This window comes from Neolamprologus multifasciatus, chromosome 2, assembly GCF_963576455.1.
Source record: "Neolamprologus multifasciatus chromosome 2, fNeoMul1.2, whole genome shotgun sequence".
Lineage (NCBI taxonomy): Eukaryota > Metazoa > Chordata > Actinopteri > Cichliformes > Cichlidae > Neolamprologus > Neolamprologus multifasciatus.
This window is the reverse complement of record NC_140440.1, coordinates 30246226-30265908: the sequence shown is the minus strand read 5'-3', so window position 1 is coordinate 30265908 and position 19683 is coordinate 30246226. Positions and strand designations below refer to the sequence as shown.

At 37.7% G+C, this 19683-nt stretch overlaps 1 protein-coding gene across 2 annotated transcripts in view; it reads left to right on the top strand.

Moving 5' to 3' along the window:
- pcdh11 (protocadherin 11) overlaps positions 1 to 19683 on the top strand; it is a 134166-nt gene that overhangs the window by 67722 nt on the left and 46761 nt on the right. For both annotated transcript variants that reach the window (XM_085170547.1, XM_085170540.1), the window contains 2 exons: positions 7713 to 7748; positions 18545 to 18743. In XM_085170547.1, coding sequence (XP_085026673.1) covers positions 7713 to 7748; positions 18545 to 18743 — 235 coding nt within the window. The remainder of the gene's footprint in view (positions 1 to 7712; positions 7749 to 18544; positions 18744 to 19683) is intronic.

The following is a 19683-nucleotide window of genomic DNA, read 5'->3' as shown; positions in this document are numbered from 1 at the left end:
TCTAAAACTGGCATAGCATTTTTTTTTTTTGCCTTTTAAGCACATGAATGATTTTTGGTAAGTGGTAATTATTAAGTTAGATGTCACTGCATTATGAAGGATGTCCTTCAAGCTGTACCTGATTTCAAGGGACAGCTTGACAAAGCTCACTTTGAATTTGGTTGAAAGCATGTCTAATTGAATTTTGATACGTAATTAAATCAAGCAATAAATCAGCGCAGATCCCACTGCAACCGACAATTCAACACTCCTGAGCACCACAAGCTAATTATGATGAAGTTATTATCTCAGCCAAAGGGAGTTCTCTGAATGGCTCCTTCTGCATCATGTAGAATCTTTTCAACTAGAATGTACTCAACCTTGAGAAAAGGGCATCTTTCCTAATGGCTCCAAAAGATCCTATAAATTTTACTTGCTCTCTTGGTAATGTATCCATGTTGCAAAATTGTCCCACTTAAAGCTTGATGATTTCTTAGAGCAGTCATAACAGTGGGATGTTTTTGACTCACTTGTGCACGTTCACACATTAATACACCAAGTTAGAAATTATCCGATGTACCCGAGCGATTGCGGCTGGTAGTAATTTCTGTCAATAATCCCTTGATGTGTAGGAAGTGGCTATATCGATTTAACATGGATTTAGAGCATCATCCTCATCATCTGTTTCCCGCCCTCATATGGTTAATCAATTATATCCCCTGAGATTTAAGTATGCTTTAGATGCCATGCACCACGCATGTAATCTCATGACATAAGGTATTAAATGAAGTCTAATTATAACTTTGCAGCTATGTGTCATACCGCACTCTTTTAATATCTTCCCTAAGAAGACTAATTGGTGTGTGCTGGATTTTGATTTAGTGAAAAACAAAATCTTAGGACCATCACATGATCCTGGTAAATAAAATGGGTTTTAATCACCAATCGGCTCGACTCTACAATAACTTTGACACGAGCCCAAAGATGTGAAAAAAGGACAAAATTCTCCAACTCCCAAGACAACCATACTAGTTCTAGCTCATATGGTTTTCATAAATGAATCCTCTGCCACAATTACCGGAGTAGCCTCCTTCTGCATAATTTGATGAGCAAAGAGAACATTGATGAACTTTTTTAATTATTATGCCGCTTGGGATTCTGACACAAACGCCACAGAAAGGGAGGGGGTCCACCAGCATAGCTGCCAAGGAGCTTTTTTCCCCCCTTTCTCTCTTTTCCTCTTCCCACATCACCTTTTTTAATTCGCCCAATTTGTTGGCCCAAATGAAACAGCAAAAGGTTAGAGTGTGGAGTAATTAACAGCAGCTAGCTTAATGAAATCAGGAGGGGCTGGTACACTGGGAGGATCAATACCTCGCTAAGAGTGAAGCAAGAAGGAGGATTGTCCAGGGGAAACACACACATATACAGACCACTTAATAATAATAAGCTGATTAAAAGGCAACATGGTGTCCACTTGTAAATCAAAACTGGTTCGAACATATGGTGACATTATTGCTGTTTAGTAATTGTGTTAAAGGAATGTTGCTCCTTATGCACACTCAAGAAGTTTACAGGATTTACACCGCTCTCTGTGGTTTGCTGAGAGGGTTTCCCTTTAATGAATGTCAATAAGTACATCAATACACTTTGGACAACTGAACACCAGTGCAGAGGGAAATGGTTATTCTATTTATCTAAGGCTACACTTAAGTATATTGAAGACTTTATTAGCCTCTTTCGATGAGGAGGTGTTTTGTTTTGCAACCGTTTTATTATGCTGTCTAAGGCATGCTGTGTTTGCCAGATATATAAGAGATGTAAACTTGAACTCTGCTCACTTTGTCTTGGCTGAGACATCCATGTCTCTCGAGTCTGCGCGCATTAGCAGATGGCATGCACATCCAAGTTTTCCGTGGTGAATAGTTATGTGTGCATATGTATGCATGTGTCTCATTGTTTTGAGGCTACCTGACAGTTGACAATTTGCTCCTTTTGATAAATTCGGACGCATCCATCTCTTCCTCTGGGAAAGCAGCTGATAGCGGGCCATGTGCTTTTCTCTCACCGTCTCCAAAAAGCTCAAGTAATAGACCACGGCATGTTTTTTTTTTTCAAATACTCCAATCTTGTCAAAGTGCTGCCTGACCATTATTTTCACAGACTTCATGCAGTAAGACTAACTGAATTGCAGAAGACCCGAGTTTCCCCCAAGAACCCTAAGTTGCAGTCAAAACAAATGCGAAATATACAAGTTAAGAGACCGTGGCCAACTAGAAAGGTTCTCGTCTCTCTGGTTTGCTCTGTGCTTCTCCCTACCTTCAAAGGTATTTACACTATGAAATAAACTGTTATGTGGGAGGCTGTAAAGACGGGAGCAGCAGATCTCATTAGTGTTAAACTATTAGGAGCATGAGGACCCCAGGGATGAGGGGTTTTAAGGCTTTCACTGTAGCTTGAAGTTATCACATCATATGCTCTTTAAAAATGTTTTCACAAACTGCAGTGAGGAAGGTTTTTTTTCTTTTACTTTGAAGTTATTGCTAATGGAACTTACTCAGCAAAGCTTGTTATTGTGATACTTATATCTTAATTGCTGACATATTAGAGCGGTCATAATTGAGCATGGACCTTTGTGCCATGATGTTAACAGAGATCAAGAAAAAGTCACAAAAATGATGGAATAACAGGAGTCAGTGATTTGATTGGCATTGTGTTAATGGATGCCTGTGGAAATTACTGGATTATAAATGTGTTATATGTTTGTGATGTGTGGTAATTTAACTATTTTGGCTCCCAGCTGTGTTTCTGTGGTTTTAAAGTGCACTCGAATGTGTTTAGAGCTTGATGAAGTTAAAATTGGACCCTATTGTGGCTACTAAATGTCATTAGAGTGTGGTGTAATTTAATATCAATGTTTGTTGTCCTTCTCTGGTGACATATGTTTACAAATAAGTCTCTGTTTGTAATGTCCTTTGGACTACAAACATATCTGTAAGTAAATACAAGTCTGGGGTGTTCTGAACACCTAAACAATTTATTGAAGTTAAAAAAAGATAGATGTAGCTTTGAAGAGTTCAAAATTGAAGCCAAGTGTTTTAAACCTGCATTCTTTCCTCTGGCCAGTAGTGGACAGCTCAACAAAACAAAAGTTTGATTGATCGTGCAGTCTATGAAAAAATAAGGTTACTGTTCTCCTGTTAGATGATCTCAGTAACCAGTTCCTAAATGAGTTTGTGATCTATGGTTTATGGTCTTAGGTGTTAATTTTAAATCTTGTTTTGGACAACATGATCTTGTAAATCATGTTCCCCCTTTAGTGTCAAAAAGACAGCATAGCATTGGAGTACCTCATGATTGTCAATAGCTACCCAGGGGCAACCTCTATAGCTGAAAGACAATGCAATTGGAAAAAAAAAAAGTTCCCGTAGGCACCGCTTGAAGCTCACTTCAAATCGGAGTCAAAGCCGCCCCCCCGTAGACAATCATGCTAAAATGTGTGGTACAGACTGACAACAGCTTTTTGTGAGTAAAATTGTAAGCTTTTAGAATTCAATTTCTTTGCACCTTTTAGAAGATATGTACGGAGCCTCGTAGTTAGTTATTTTTGCAAGATCCCGCAAAAGTCCATGCACTTCCAGGTCAGTACTGAGCTCTTGGGAACAATCATAGCGATGGAAGACACAATCGCATCAATAATGGAGCTAACTAGTTAGCTGATAAATAAGCACCATCTTTCTTATCAGGCATAATTTTTTTGATAATTTTAATGATGAAAATTAACCTTTAGCAGCATCGCAAAATTTCTATTTTTCAGACATTCAACTAATAAACACCAGTCAGCATTGGAGCAATTGTAGGTATTGACTTATCAGTTCAAACACTTGATTTAATTAGTTTTGTAGATCAATTAGTTGTGCTTGGGTTTAGTTTTAATATGCTACCTTATCTCTGCACATAAAACACGATCTCTGTGAGGCCTTTCATGTTATTTCATTAGGAAATGTAAGGCAACCATTCTTTAGACTGATCACTTTTCACCTTTGTCTCATGCAAAGAGTCCAATAAATATGCTAAAATAACAGGAATAATGAGGTGAAACCTGACAGTGAAGAACATGCGGTAATCAGAATATGTTTCGAAAAAATGATCACTGTGATCATGAAGCACTACGGCTGAACAGGCATACACATGTTGATTTAGTTACTCATACAAACGTGGTAATGGATTTATTCAATGAATAAGTGGGCCCAGTGAGACTCTGCATGGGGTCCAGAATTTGTACTTCGCCACAGGCCAAGTATTATAAGTTGGAACAGGAATAAATTTTGATTACCTTGGACCCATTTTTTATACCCAATATGCAAATGTATATGTACTTAGGGAGACTTCAATACTGGCCCATATATAAGCGTAAGATGAAGGAAAATAGCCTTTTTAATATCCCTAATATACACATATATATAGTGTTCATGTTGCGCTTCTCTTGCATACTGCGTGCACAGTTTCCACTGTAGATGGAATATTAGCTACCCTCCTGTCACCTACGCTCAGCTGGAAAGCACTCATTTCTGTCTTCTGTCTGTGACTTTTGATTTGTTTTTTCTCGGTTTCTCTACCACTGTACTAGCTCGGCACGCCAGAATTCAGACCATTACTTGTGAAGAAGGTTTGTCATAGGACTTCAACCTGCCTTCAGTTCATACTGGAACTCAGTCAGTAACTCAGTCCTCTAGTCAGTTCACTATCAAGTCTCATTACTAGCAAATATTTTGCAAAACATGCCCTCCGAAGCAACAATATGTCCTATATGTCCCTTTTATTCCTATGTACAGTGTACCCACAGTGTCTCAAAATTAGGATACATTTGGATACAGAAACAGAGCACAATAAGGTCTGGTGTTTTTAATCAATTATTTATCCAATATTTTAATGATCAGAGTGCCTGGGGTGATCAAAGGCGAGGTTTGAGCTCCACTGCCTTTGCTCGCTAAGACATCCCTCTGTACTTTGATGTGGTTCACCAACAAATGCACTTATCTTAAGCATAACTCTCTCCCAGGCTTGCATATGAGTGCTTTGAAACTGCTAGTTTGAGAGGCGTAAATCCAGAGAGAGGGTCACTGACCAAACCATACTGAGGAGAGAAAAAAAGAGAAAACTCATACATTTATGGTCTCTGACAGTCAGATGTACAACTACTGCTTTGAATGTCATCTAAATATAAAACAACCACAGGTCACTTTCTCAGGTCCCTTATGTGCATTATCATATATTTAATTGGTTGGCAAGGTCTCTAACTTGAAGTATGTGTCACAAGATGTTGAATAAAACATTACTTGAAGAAGAAACAACTGCCCGGTGGCAGCCCTAAGTAAAATTCTGCTTTAAATGACCAGTCATTAGATGCAAATGAGTAAATCTTCAGACAGACTTGACTGGTGTTGTTAGTCTCAAATGTGCAGACAAAATACATAAATAATAAAATAAACATGTACTTCTCATTTGCGTAAACAGTAAAGGTACATTTAAAGAAAGACACCGATATATGCCTTTATAATATTTTTGTATTCCTTATAATCTGATTATGAGTGCTTAGTAGCTATTTAGGGCATAATGTGATGATGAAATGATAAGTGGAGTGTTAATTCTAATTACAAGCTTATGTAATCTACTTTGATATGAGTGACAGTGTCTCCATATGTAGAAGAGATTGTTAAGAGTGCATCTACAGTTGCAGTTCTTGAACAGGATACTTTTGAAATTGATGTGCTGCTGGTTTCATAGTAATTACAGTGATTCATATGCCAAGCAAGTATTGTGACAGTGTTAGAAAGATCTTAATCATATTTTTACCTCGCAGAAAATTTAGATATGGAGGAAAAAAACATAGAAATAAAAGAAATGCTTTGAAATCTGCCCCATTTGCAATCATACCGAAGACGACACAATGTAAAAATCCTCGCAGGCAGCAGGATTTATGAGCGCAAACAAAACGAAAGGACATTTCCCATCCTTCTTTTCCACTAAGCTATTGGCATTGATAACATACCTCCTAATTCATTTGTTTAAATCTATTGCCACAAGGTGCCAGCAGCAGCATTATAGTGCAATAGTAGTGAAACAGCAATACATCCAGTGACACAGCATAAGTCAAGTGTAAGCACAAAAGTAGACCTAGGCAAGGTTTTACATTTTAAATTTGCCCACTTGAGTCATTTGTTTACTAATGGGTTACACACTGCCAGCTTTTAGTACATGCTCCTTGTGTGCCTTCTTACATACACTGGTTGTACTGGATGGTCTGTTTTTGATTCGAGTTGTGAAACTTGTCGTTTCTATTTTTGTCAAGAAAAGTATTCTTTTGTATTGTGCTCAGAGGTCTGACTTCTTCTAGCCAAGAAGTTCAATAGTATTGAAGTGGCTTCTTTTCTAGGTACTAAATTGTCATCAGAGGCCATCATGTTGTGCTACTTTCAGGCAACTTTAGGTTTATGTCACTGTTGTCCATGCTGGGGAATTTATGATCAATAATATTGCAAATGAACTTTCATAAACAGTTTATGCAACATAAATTTGTTGCTAAAGTCATCTTTTTCTCTATGCACATCATACTCTAAAGCCAATATTAACATATATTAACTCCATATATTTAGACTCCAGCTTTTGAGGGAAACACTGCTAAATGATATGCTTATCAGCTAACCGCTAGCTTTGCTTGTCTGCCTTTTGGTGTTGGCTTTATCAGAGCTTGTGTGCTATAAATGCAACAGTAGGGTGTTCTGTGCACAGTGGATGATGATGAGAGGTGAGATGGAGCCAAACCGTAAATGTATGGGCTGTAAAACTATAACAATGAGTTGAAAGATACTAAAACCCTTTATGGATTCTTATTTTTTTCTTTTTAATTTAGTGCGGCTGGCCACCACGAAGAACCATTTTGTTTTTAGTGAATATCTTGGGGCGTACTCCTCTATCGCTCAGTCAGTAACAGCATCCCTTGGCGAATAATTACGGAGGGATAATCTGTTGACATGAACTTGTTTCCTGTTCATTGTTTTACCGTTCCACCCCAGTAGTCCTCTCAGCTTCTCCCCTGTCTAAGTGGCACTTCACTGCCACATTTCTTCTATTTTCTTTGCAAATAAAGTCACGTATTCAGATTATTATACACAGTACAAAGAAAACAAAATTGGTGATTAAAAATTAAATACTCTTATCTCTCTGTGAGTTATCTCAGTCCCCAGAGAGAGGATGCTATTTTGCAGGCTTGCGGGTGTCTTTTGTTCCCAATTTAGAAGCTTGTCGCTGTTTATTGTTAATTTTTGATGCTTCATTTGATATTCTGTTCACTTTCCTCCCTGACATGTGGAGAAAACATCTTTATCAAAGTGTCAGTTGTAGGGCTTCTGTTGTCAGGATGTCAGGTTTGCCCTATTCTTTACTTTTCCGGGGAGCGGGTGTGTACTCTGCAGCCTGGTTTGCTGCCGAGTCAACTGGGCACGGGTTTGCATTCGAGCAAGAAATCAATATGTATCCTTATTCTCAATTCCAACTTTAAAAAACTCTCAAATCTATGTGTTTCTCGATTGTGAACTCTGATTGACTCTAAGAACACCAGAAAGTTCCCTGTGCACTTTCCTTTGCTGAGTTCAAATATCAGTTTCAATTGTAAATTCTCTATAGAGTTACAGTCAGACAGCAATGTAAAAATTTGTCATCTTTCCTTGCAGGAGGCCTGTCAATTGGGGAAGATCACCTCTGTGAATGTGAGTGCTAAACATTTTTTCTGCTCTTTCTTGCATGTTCACATCTATCAGCATGAATGTTGCCTGATAAAGCACTTGTTTGGACTGCTATTATATTTTACAGCAAACAAATTAACACTGTCAGCTAATGTTAATACTTGGGTGAACATTACAGATGTCAAGAACTGTTGTCTTTTTCAACACAATAATTATTTACTCTGTGCAATTAGAGTCAAACACACCTCACTAACGAATGTTTGACGCTCACTGTCAGATGCACATTCCTCCACAATATTATTGTTTAACTGCACTGTGCCATTATATTAATACTGTATGGTTTAAATATGGTTACATGCAATTGAGCACTAGTTTCAGACTTTAAATGCTTTTTGTCTCGAGCGTAACACATTTTTTGTTTCGCTTAAAAAACATGTAGTTTCTCACTAAAAATAGCAAATAATAAACGGTTCTGCTTATGCCGTTGGTTGAATCTCAAACAAAAAACACAGACGAAAGTCCATTGCTGGATTTGATTCTAAAAATTCTGGAAATGTAAGGTTTACAACTAACAGAAATGGCAAATCTTCTTATTGTGATGGCCTTTTCCGTTTGTTATAATCATGTTCTAGTATGAATACGACTAACGAGAGTTAGAGCTATAAAGCCCTCCTGGCCACATGGTAACGTGTGACCAAACGACCAATAACTTGTGTCCATAATAAGACATGTGAATGAGATAATTAAGTAGTATTCACAAGTTAATAAGACATGGGAATTAGATATTAAATCGTGGCCACAACTTCATTATAAAGTGTCCATGACTTCGAATATGAGATAAACAAGATCAGAAAGCTGCAAGGTGTCTGATCTTTTAATTGTTGCCTGAAGCGCATGGAGCTTTGTTCACGTCTGGGCTCAACCATCAAGTCAGATGCTTGTAATTTTTGCCCTCTCAAGATCTATACGTGTACAAAAATAGTATAAACAACAAAATTACAAACTATTTTTGCTGTTGTTTCAGAGCAGGCTGTTGTTTTTAGGTGCCAGGCTGTGTTTAAACAGAACACAGGTTATCAACACATCCGTCATGTCACGTATTTTGATTTCTTAGCCGCTACTCAGTTTTCCTCAATTATATAATTCCTTACACAGAAGAAAACAACAGACATGTAACAGGACTGAGAGAGCGAGAGCTGGTTCAGGGCCCCTCCCACTGCTGATAATGCAAGATATTATTATAACTCATCCCAAGGTTAAAATAAAACAAAATTAAATCAAATTTATAGATGCTTCATGTGCGATAATTTCCCTAAAGAGCTCGCCTGATGCTGTCAGTAAACAACAGATTCTGTATCTTGTGGCCAGGCATTAATAAGACATGGCAACAATTTAGTTATCATATCTGTATTCCTAACTGCCTCTTAGCCACAAGTTATTGATCTTGTGATCACAAATAACTAACTTGTTGCCATGCAGTAATATTTTGTCCTCCAGTGTCCCCATCAGGCTCCATAAATGGCTGAAATATGTTGTCAAATTTCATGTTGACAACAGTATAATGTCATAAGTAGGGATGGGTATCGAAAACCGGTTCTTGTTGAGAACCGGTTCCCACTGTTTCAATTCCTTTGAATTGTTTGCCATTTTTGCAAACGATTCCCTTATCGATTCCAGTCGCCCCGAATGACGTCACCACGTTGCGGAGCGTCATTTACCTGGCAGGAAACATGGCGGCTCAAACGCTAAAAAGTTTGGTTATACTTTACGAGAACGGATGACAACAGGGCAACTTGCAATACTTGCAAAGTAGATATTTCATTTAAGGGAGGAAACACTACGAATATGCAAAAGCATTTGCTCACAAAACACGCGATGACCTTAAATGAATGTCGTGTTTTTAATTCCGCTCCGGACTCGTGAATCTCAACCCAGCAGCAGCGGTAACGTTTGCACGTCCTCTCCCGTTAATGCGGCAGGTAAATAATCAACTAACAGTGCATATTATGTTAGCGCGATCTGCCTTATTACAAACCTGCCATTACTGTGCATTTAGATGACCATGATGAGAGAGACAGACAGAGTCTGGCTCAGATGCTGGCAGTTCTTGCTACAGTCTACCGGTAGCGTCTCCTTTCAGGCCAGGATAGACGAATGTCACCGAGCAGTGACTAAGTTTGTGGTAAAAGGCTTGCACCCATTTGCCACAGCAGATGCCCCCGATTTTCGGTAAGTGAATGTGTTTAATTGTAGGCAGGGACATTACTGGATATTCTTGTGTAATTGCTACAGAAGAATATTTATTTTATTATTTTACATTCACAATTTTTTTTCCTGGGGACCCTGTGACACCCCATTGAAGAGCCGTAGGTTGGATCTGTTAAGATCTCACTGTTGGGTTTGTAAGGCCATGTTACTCTTAAATTTCTATCTTGTTCAAAGAGAAGATATAAAACAAAGATCTAAGCTAATTGACCTTAGTGTTCTCCTTTTTTAAAAAAAAAATAATCGATAAGAGAATCGATAAAGAATCGAATCGTTAAACAGAATCGAAAATGGAATCGGAATCGTGAAAATCTTATCAATACCCATCCCTAGTCATAAGTATTGAAAAGCATCGTCTTATTACTTGAAAAGTTGTTTGTTGGATACATGACAGAGTGAAATGTTTATTCATTTATCACTAAATCCCATCCAGTATATGTTCATAATGCTTCACTGTAAGGTTTATGCCACAGCTGACCTAAATTAAGACTATTGGTAATAACAATACAATGTAATGGTAAATGTATCATCAAATGCAATAATAAATGCAAAAATATAATAACTGTTGTAATCCATGAATTTTCAAATTTGCTGTTTTATAAAACAGCTGAAAAAAGTAAAGCACATTATTATTATTTTTTGATTAAGGTGCCAATTATTTACTTGCATTCCTGAACAGAAAAATTAGTTTTAGTGGTTGATTGTTATGCTTGATTCAGTTTGTTATTTGCCTAATAAATAACAATATAAAACACACATCTGATTTCAGTTGTTTTATGACTGGTAGTCTAATAGATTTGTATTATGTCTGTAAGCATCCTGAGAGATGAGGAGCGTTTGGCGAATCACAACAGGACTGTTAAAGTTCTTCCTTACTGTTTGCACAATAACTCGCAACCCAACTTTTCTGCAGCTTCAGCATAATGTTAAGCGGCAGAAAATGCTTGTGTTAAACTCTCGCATTAGTTTTTTGACTACACAGTCAGAATTCTTGATAACATCTGTTGCTTATTCATACTGAAGTCATCATGTTGGTGACATTTCACATTTCAGTGTGAGACCACAGTTTGCCAGGACTGGAGATATTATATGTTTTGTCATAACAGTGTCACACAAAGAATATCAGAATTATCAGTGTATAACAGCAGATGACTCAAAGACTGATGACAGTCAAAAAAACCACCCAGTAGTCTCTCAGCCCACTTGCTAGAATCACCTCCTTCTTGTGTGTTCCTGCTAACTCATCATCTCACAAGCAGAGGCCTATCACCTTACACATAATAGGCAGAACTGGAACAGCATGTACAAAAAATATCAAGGAAAGGACTAAAGAAATACCTAAAACCACATTGGTTTTTATTTATTTATTGCCAGTGTTGCACCACCTTCACATCAAGCAACACTGGGACATGCAGGACACTGCTTTTTGGATCTTGCCATTGCTGTATAGCTGCTTTTTTCACTCTACATAAGACACGTGTGACATGACAAATCGCCATCTCCTCTGAACAGATTTATGCAGGTCTAGGTGTGCCCGCGAGCTGATCCTTATCTGAAATGGCGGAGCCAATCTCCCCTGATTCACTCCTAAGTGGTCTCTGTTTATCACTCAGTAAGGTGGTTGTCAGCCAAGTCCCTCTCTGTGCACCGCTGACTTCTTTGCTATTTTGAGAGAACGGCAGTTGGGTTGGGCAGTATATGTAATAATAAAAGCCATAGAGCTGCAGACTACCAGAGAACAAGGTGGCAACCACTTGGCCTCCCCTCTTCTCTATCTAAATATAGCCGACTTATAATCCAGTAACCCGTGAATTCATCCCTGCCAAGGTGGTTACTAGAGGGCTGGTTTTGGATTTTCGAGCTTGTTATATGGTAGAACTTGGCATGCACGTCTCCTGTTCGTTTATCTCTGTGTACATACTTCTCAAGGCAGTGTTTTATCTGGCTGAACGGGCTTTGTTTGGTCTTGATATCTCTTACAGCAGCTTGTCTTTGCTTTATGGATTTCTGGCAGCTTCTTTAAATAAGTGATTATGCTTAGCAAAACACTCACCTTGACTCCTTGGTGAATGTTTGTTTTTGTTTGTGGTGTTTGTTTTTCGACATTAATGTTTTATTCGCATTAGTCATTACCTCTGGGAGCAAAACTTTTATTTATTTAAGACCTATTAATGGTATTTAATTGTAATTAATATTGTAGCTCCGAGTGACTTTGTAGCGAGGGCACCATGAAATCGAATTAGGCTTTTCTTAACATCTGGCATCAACTTGAAGGAGCCTGAATAAACAACAGTCTAAAAAAGAAGACACTCCCTCATGCAAAATGATTATGTCCTAATTGTCACGGGCAGCTGTTTGTTCTAATAGATTCTGGGAGCCATTGTTGAAGCAAGTTTTCAGTAATTAGAATCATGTGGAGAGAAAGCGTGCTTTTTTGTAAAGCTGCCAACCATCCGTAAGTGGGCTTTTTCTTTTGCTGGAACCTGGACATTGCGTTTGCGTGCATCCTCCAGTAATTTGAGAAACAGCTGCCAACGCTGTTTGAGAACAAGTAGATATTTAGACCACTTGAAAGCGTGGGCAAACATGGCACACAGAACTATATAATTTTGCCAGCAAGGTATTTCTTCTTCTGCTCTGTCTTAGAAAATGAATAAAACCATGAGAGAAAAAAAAAGGCTATGTGCTGTAGAATATATGCCACCAGAGAATCTCCCGCCACGTGCAATAAAAACAAGATTGATTTTAGTCCTACGTCTTGTGTTTTTATGTATTTGAGAAATGAATGCAGCGCATGTGAACAAATACATTATTCCTCCAACAAAACGCTTTTGTTTCAGAGTTTTTATGTCAGACAATAGTTGACGGCTATGTGTGTTTGGCTGTTTGTTTCTTTGACTGCATGCCCCCTTTTTTCTGTCTTTTCTTCTTATTTCTCATCTGTCTTTTTAAGGGCATACGCACACTCAAACTCTCACACACACTCGCACAAACGGAGAGCAGGATTTGAGGCCTCGGGTTCCAGATGAATCAAGAAAGAGAGAAAAAAAAAGAGTATTTAACAAACTGCTTGAACATCACAGTATTGAAACCACTCAGTTTGTGCTTTCAGGGTGCTAATTGTGAGGATTTAGGTTAGGCAGCCCACTCTAATAATTTTTAAATGAAGCTTTTTGGTGCACTTTGTTTTTGGCAGCTTGTCCTTCTTTAGAGCCAGACTTTAGTTCGCTCTCCATCTCTCCTCTGTTTCCTTTGCCTTATTTAGACTTTTCAAACAACAATAAGTGCTTCATCTATACACTGTGGTGACTATGGGAAAATATGTGTGCGTAGCTTCTCCTGAGCTTAAAGGCGCAAGTGTTAATGATGTTTTTAATTCAGGACATGCATATTGCTTTTGTTGCTATAGCAATGGAAAATCAAGATAGTCATTTGTGCCAGTTGTATTTGCTCTCGGAAAAAAAAAATCTTATCAGTTTGAATAATGGGATGAATAAAATTCGCCGCAATAACCGAAGCTGAGGGCGTAATTATATTTTATACGTTTTATGCCTCTATACAGCGTGATGCAGTATGATGTTACTGAGGGAATCATGTGTAGACATAAATTCAAGCTGCAGTCTATATTACAGAGACTGCACTGTGTTTCACCACGGCTGCATCAAACTCAGATATCCTCATTTCTGATTTTGTCTTTGTAAAGGAAACAGTTTTTTATGAAAGTAAAAATATAAAAGTCTGTGGAGTCTAAAGATTGCCCACAATATAAAGGACTGTAACCATGTAGTTTTCTTTCTGTTAGATTAGCAAACATGTTAACGGAGATACTGTATAGAGTGTGTTTCTTTGTTAGCTTCAAAGAAAGGTCACAACATAAACTTCTGTAAACCTCCAGAGAAATCAAAGAGGCCTGTACTGTTGAGAAGAAAATGCCCACACTCCTGTGATCCCCAAGACTTTACAAATCAAAGTCTCAGCCTCCACACACGTTTCCACTTCTTTTGTGTCTAAATTGGGTGAGAGGGAAAACTAGGACAAACAGTATTTCAACCTGTTAATACACATCCCATATACCACAGGACCTGTACTGCACAAGTCTCAATTACAAGTTTTACAGATACCCTATATAGGAAAAGTAATTTAATTATGGTGTTATTTTTGTGCCACTATTCTGAGCGCACGTAAAAAAAAAATTGAGCGCACGTAAAAAAAGTTTGCAGGTGCAAGTGTTGTATTTTGAGGAGAAATTTATTTTGAGTGAAGAAAAGGTGAATTTGAGTGAACAAAATTCATTCCTGCGTGCAAAAAATGTATTTCAGTGTTTGCTATTATCCACACACACAAACAATAGCAGCCCCTGTCGTTCAGTTTTTGCATTTGCGCTCGCTCGCAATGTGTTGCTCGCGCTCTCAACATTTCTGCCTGTGCGCGCTCAACTCTTTCTCTACACCGTTATATTTGTGCGTCAAAACCAGCCAATCACAGACTTGCATCTCCGAAAACGTTAGAGCACTTATGCAAATATGTGATGTCTTGATGAATCGAGCAGATATTTTACGTTTACACAGCACCATTCTCGCATGAAAATATCTTTAAAGTTTATTTTGTGACCCAGACAGAGAAATATTTCAAACTCCACCACTCTGTGTTCCTCCGCCACTGCCTCGTTTGAGTTTTGGACGAAATGCATTCTGGGATATTGCATTTAGTCATTTCGAGCTGATTGGAGACCAGAACAGCCAATCAGATTTTTTTGCATCCAAGTCTGTGATTGGCTGGTTTTGTGGCACAAATATAATGGTGTAGAGAAAGAGTTGAGCGCGCACGGGCAGAAATGTTGAGAGCGCGAGCAACACATTGCTCAGAATAGTGGCACAAAAATAACGCCATATTTAATAGGCCTGAGACACCCAAAACATTTTGCCAATATAAGGTCACTGTCTCAGTTATTCAGTTTAAAGATGGATACACTATGGAGTTACTGTAAAAGAAGATAAACACTAGATATGCCCAACAAGTCATGAAAACCATTTAGGCATGGACTTCCCTTGGAAATGTCATCTCACTATACTCATTCGTCTATGAGTAAGTGTTGCTGTCACTTCTTCCTGGGTGTTAATATTCTGTATTTGTCATTGGTGGTGTCCTTAGAGCAGGGATGTGAAACACATTTTACATTGTGGGCCGCATACAGCCCACTTCGATGTGAAGTGGGTCGCACCAGTGAAACACAATAAACATGTAACATTACAGAAGACATTGATCATTGTGCCTGTAATTATAAATTTAGACTATAGAGTTTTCAATAGTTAAAAGAAAATGCTTCGGAAAACAAATGTACATATGCTGCTATTGTTCAGAAACCGATGGGGACAGCATACATCTTGAACATAAACATGTGTTCATGTCTACTCTTATATGCTATATGCTGAACTATATGAACGACAGAAAAAAAAAACTTTGCATGGAAGATGGCGGCTAGTGCCGCTGGCTTGACTTGTTGTTACGAAAGACAGTAGAAGTCGGGGATGGAAGTATTTTGCATTGTTATGCTGAAATACCGTACCTTAAACCTGTATTTTAAGATGACAATAGCTGTGGTGCACAAAGAATTCTGGGGCTATAGAGGTCTGTAGAAAAAACAGGTTTCTGTTTTGACCTCGACAAACACTTTCCTGCTGACTTCATGGCCTCAATCGCTCATTTTAGGTCACACTGAATAAAAACGAATTATTGTAAATCTTTGTTATACATGGTGTCTCAGAAAGAATAATCTGATTTTGAAAGGCTATATATTATTAAAGTGATGGAAGTTTCAATTTTAAAATACAGCACATGTCTGAATAGAGTTTCACATATAAAACAATGTTCACAAGTGCTCAGTGTGTTTATTCATTTTATACTTAATATTAAATCCCATCCAGTATATGTTCATAATGTGTAATATAGTGCTTAACACATTTATTAGACCACCCAGTGTAAGGTTTATGCCATAGCTGATCTAGATTAACAGTATTGGTAATTACCAAAAATCATTGTTTATTTTTCTGTAATGGTTAATCTACCAGTACACACAAGTTATTTAATCCAAATATTTTAAAATGCAAAAATATAATAACTGTTTTAATCCATGAATGTTCAAATTTGCTGTTTTGTAAAACAGCTGAATAAAACTAAAGCACATTATTATTATTTTTTGATTAAGGTGCCAAATTACAATTATTTACTTGCATTCCTGAACAGAAAAATTAGTTTTAATGGTTGATTGTTATGCTTGATTAATTTCTGCCGTCTCACAGAATTCCAGTGTGCCGGCTCAAATGTGTGAATAAAAGCACAAATTCAGTTTGTTATTTGCTTAATAAATAACAATATCATTTCAAACACATTTTTGACTGATTTCAGATTTCTATTTGTGTTTTCATTTGTTAAACACTGTGTTATGTGCTCAATGTCTGTACGCATACGGAGAGATGAGGAGTGTTTAGGGAATCACAACAGGACTGTTAAAAGTTCCTCCTGATTGTAGTTTGCACTGTAACTCGCAACCCAACCTCTCTGCAGTTTCAGCATAATGTTAAGCTTAAAATGCAAAAGTGTTCAGTGCGTCCCTCTTCTGGACGCATATATCTACACGATAGTCAAACCCATACTTTTGTGAGCCAATGTAGCTCAATGCTCTGGAGTCAGTGTAGCCACTGCTACTGTTATTCTACCAGCAATCATGTAAAATTCACAAACTGCTCTTTCTAACAGTACGTGTTTTGCTCACTCTTTACTATGTTTCAAAATAGATAATTGTCTACGATATGAAACTGCATGTTAGCTAACGACTTTTAACTGATGAGTCATTCAACAATTTACAGTGTCACTGTAGCTAAAGCCATCTTTTATACTGTTTATATAAAATACACACTACCTTTTTATTTGGAATTGGAATTATGATATCAGTTATGTCCCATAGGCTATAATGTTTGCAATGGCTAAAAAGATAAATAAATGAATGAATGAGCTAACATATTGGAGCTAATGATTAGCAGGCTACCTTACCAACCATTTCATTCACCCTTTTCGTCTTATAAACAAAGTACCATGTTAACGTTTTAAGTAACAAGTTTGTCACCACCTTGTTGGTGTCTTTAAATTAATTTATAACAAAAGATTTTATGTTTAAGTAGTGATGTGAGGTTTTTTTTTTCAATAGTTGGAAAAAATGGCTACTGAGTATTGTGTAATTTTACTCGTACTGGAACAAACTAGTCTCTGATACTGTAAAATATCTATGACCTAAAGCCTACAGTGTAAATGATAATTAGTTAAACACCAAGCTCACCCATGAACCTTACCCGTATGTTAAGGTTAAGTTGTAAAGGTTAAGGTTAATTGAATCAACATCTCGATATGAAATGGTCTGGTCTGTATTTGTATAGAAGAAATAGAAATAGAAGAAACAGGACTCAACAATCACAGTTTCAATTGATGATAACACTGGTTTAGTGAATCACTAAAGCCTTTTATTCTGTTTGCCCCTTCAGTCAAAGAAGAAAAAAAAATCTCAAGTAAGTGTTGCGGTTATAGTTTTGAGATTTCTGCCCTCACCCCAGCACAATGGCTGTGAGAAGAATTTTGATTGTGGTGCTCAAAGCTTTGATATATTTTAAAAGATTAAACAGTGTTTTTCTGTAGAAGAAATGTCCTTGTTTTTCCAGACAGATCTCACTTTGAAGTATTCATAGGAACTCCTCACTGCTGAATAAAACAGTCTTTAAAAAAAGAAAACAGTTCACTCTGTTCTATGGATTATAAAGAGTACCTTTAACACTACTTCTAGAATGAAGCGTTGCTGCCAATATTTCAATGTAATTTCTCCACTCTGTAGTCTCTCTATAGTCAAAACAAAAACTGAGATTTCATTCATCCCTGCAATGGGGTGAAGGTAGAAATCTTAGAGGTGGATATTTCAAAACCTGGACCGATACAGTGGGTTTTATTCATTCAGCAATCAGCCCGTTGTTTACGACCACTCACAGGTGAAACAATCATATAGGTTATCTCCTAACAGCAGCACATGTCAGGATCTGGGATTTATGCGATTTAAGTAAAGAGTGAGCTGTTGTCGTCAAAATGCGGGACCGGGGAGAATGAGCGAGCGTAAGGACCTGAGACGCTTTGACAAAGGCCAGATTGTTTGAGCCAGACGACTGGGTCTAATAACAAGGGCTGTTTGTGTTAAGCTGTGATGAGTGAGAGGAGAACCATAAAATGGTGACAGGGTGTTTGTTGCTGAGGAATGTGGAGCAAGTCTGATCCAGGATAGATGCCTTGCGTCTTACCCGACTTAAAAGATCTGCTGTCTAGGTCTGTCTTTAGTATAAGAGTATCTACAAATTTAAAAAAAATGTTCACCCCTTACCTCTTAAACTGCTTACAGTCACTATAATAATGTAGGTTTCTGTATTATTATTAGTAGTAGTAGTATGATGATCATGATGTTCATATTAACAGGGCAGAAGCGTTTCTCATATAAACATTTCTTATCTTCTGGTGTGCCTCAGACCCAGCGCCGTGTGACGTTCCATCTTCCAGACGGTTCCCAGGAGAGTTGCAGTGACAGCGGACTTGGAGACCCGGAGCCTAGCATCACTGCCAGTACCACCCAGCCTCTTCCCCTTAGCTTCCCCCAAGAGGAGTACTATGAGCAAACATCACCTAACAGCCGGACCGAGGGAGATGGAAACTCAGACCCTGAATCCAGTGAGTAGTATATTTTTACTAGATCTCACAGCAGGCAAATCCTTTCTTTTATGTTTTTCATTTTTATTATTATTTGTGCTTTCTGAGGCTGACAGCATAATTTACAAGTGGCCATCTGTGTTTTAAAACAGTACAATTATTTACTGAGATTACAGCTGTGATTGTAATTGTAACAACACAGCTTTGCAAACACTAAACCAGCGGCCATTTTTAACAAAAAAAACAAAAAAACAACTAGCTATGCATGTTGTTTTTGTGAGTTCATTCTTTAAGCAAGCAAAAAAAAATCCAATATTTCGCTACGTACTCATTCTTAGTGTGTTATATTTGACAGTTTTCTTTATACAGATTAAACCAAACACCATCTCAGTCATTTTAAAATATGCAAGTAAATTGGTTTCATTAAAAAAAAGAAAAACACAAGCAGTGATTCTGTCATGGGAAAGCAGAATAAAATAAAAAGGATGTCATTTGCACAATAATGTGTTTGCTACTTAAAATTTATTTTGTAAGGTTAATTTTTTTTTAACTGTTGTCCAGTGTTAAGCTGTACAACGTAATGGGAATTATTCCTCTGAAGTTTTAACTGTGTTGCCAACTTGTATTTTAATGATTCACAAGACAGCTGTCACTCCATGGCTTACTGCCCACTGCTGTTTTCCATAAAGCAAGCCTTTTTAAACACAGGGATACACAACTCCTTCCTCATGCATATACATTTTAATAGTTGCTCAAACAAGTTCCAGATGGAAAAAGTCCTTAAGACAGTGTAGAAAAAACCCAAAACAAAACAAAAAAACTCCGGGTTTTTTCATCAGTGTCAGTGTAGATCAAAAGTCTTTACACAAGCAGCATACCGGAGATGCTGCTGAAATGATTTAGCCATATATGACAAGACGGCATGCACAAGGCTATTGTGGGTCCCAGTGAATCCAGGTGA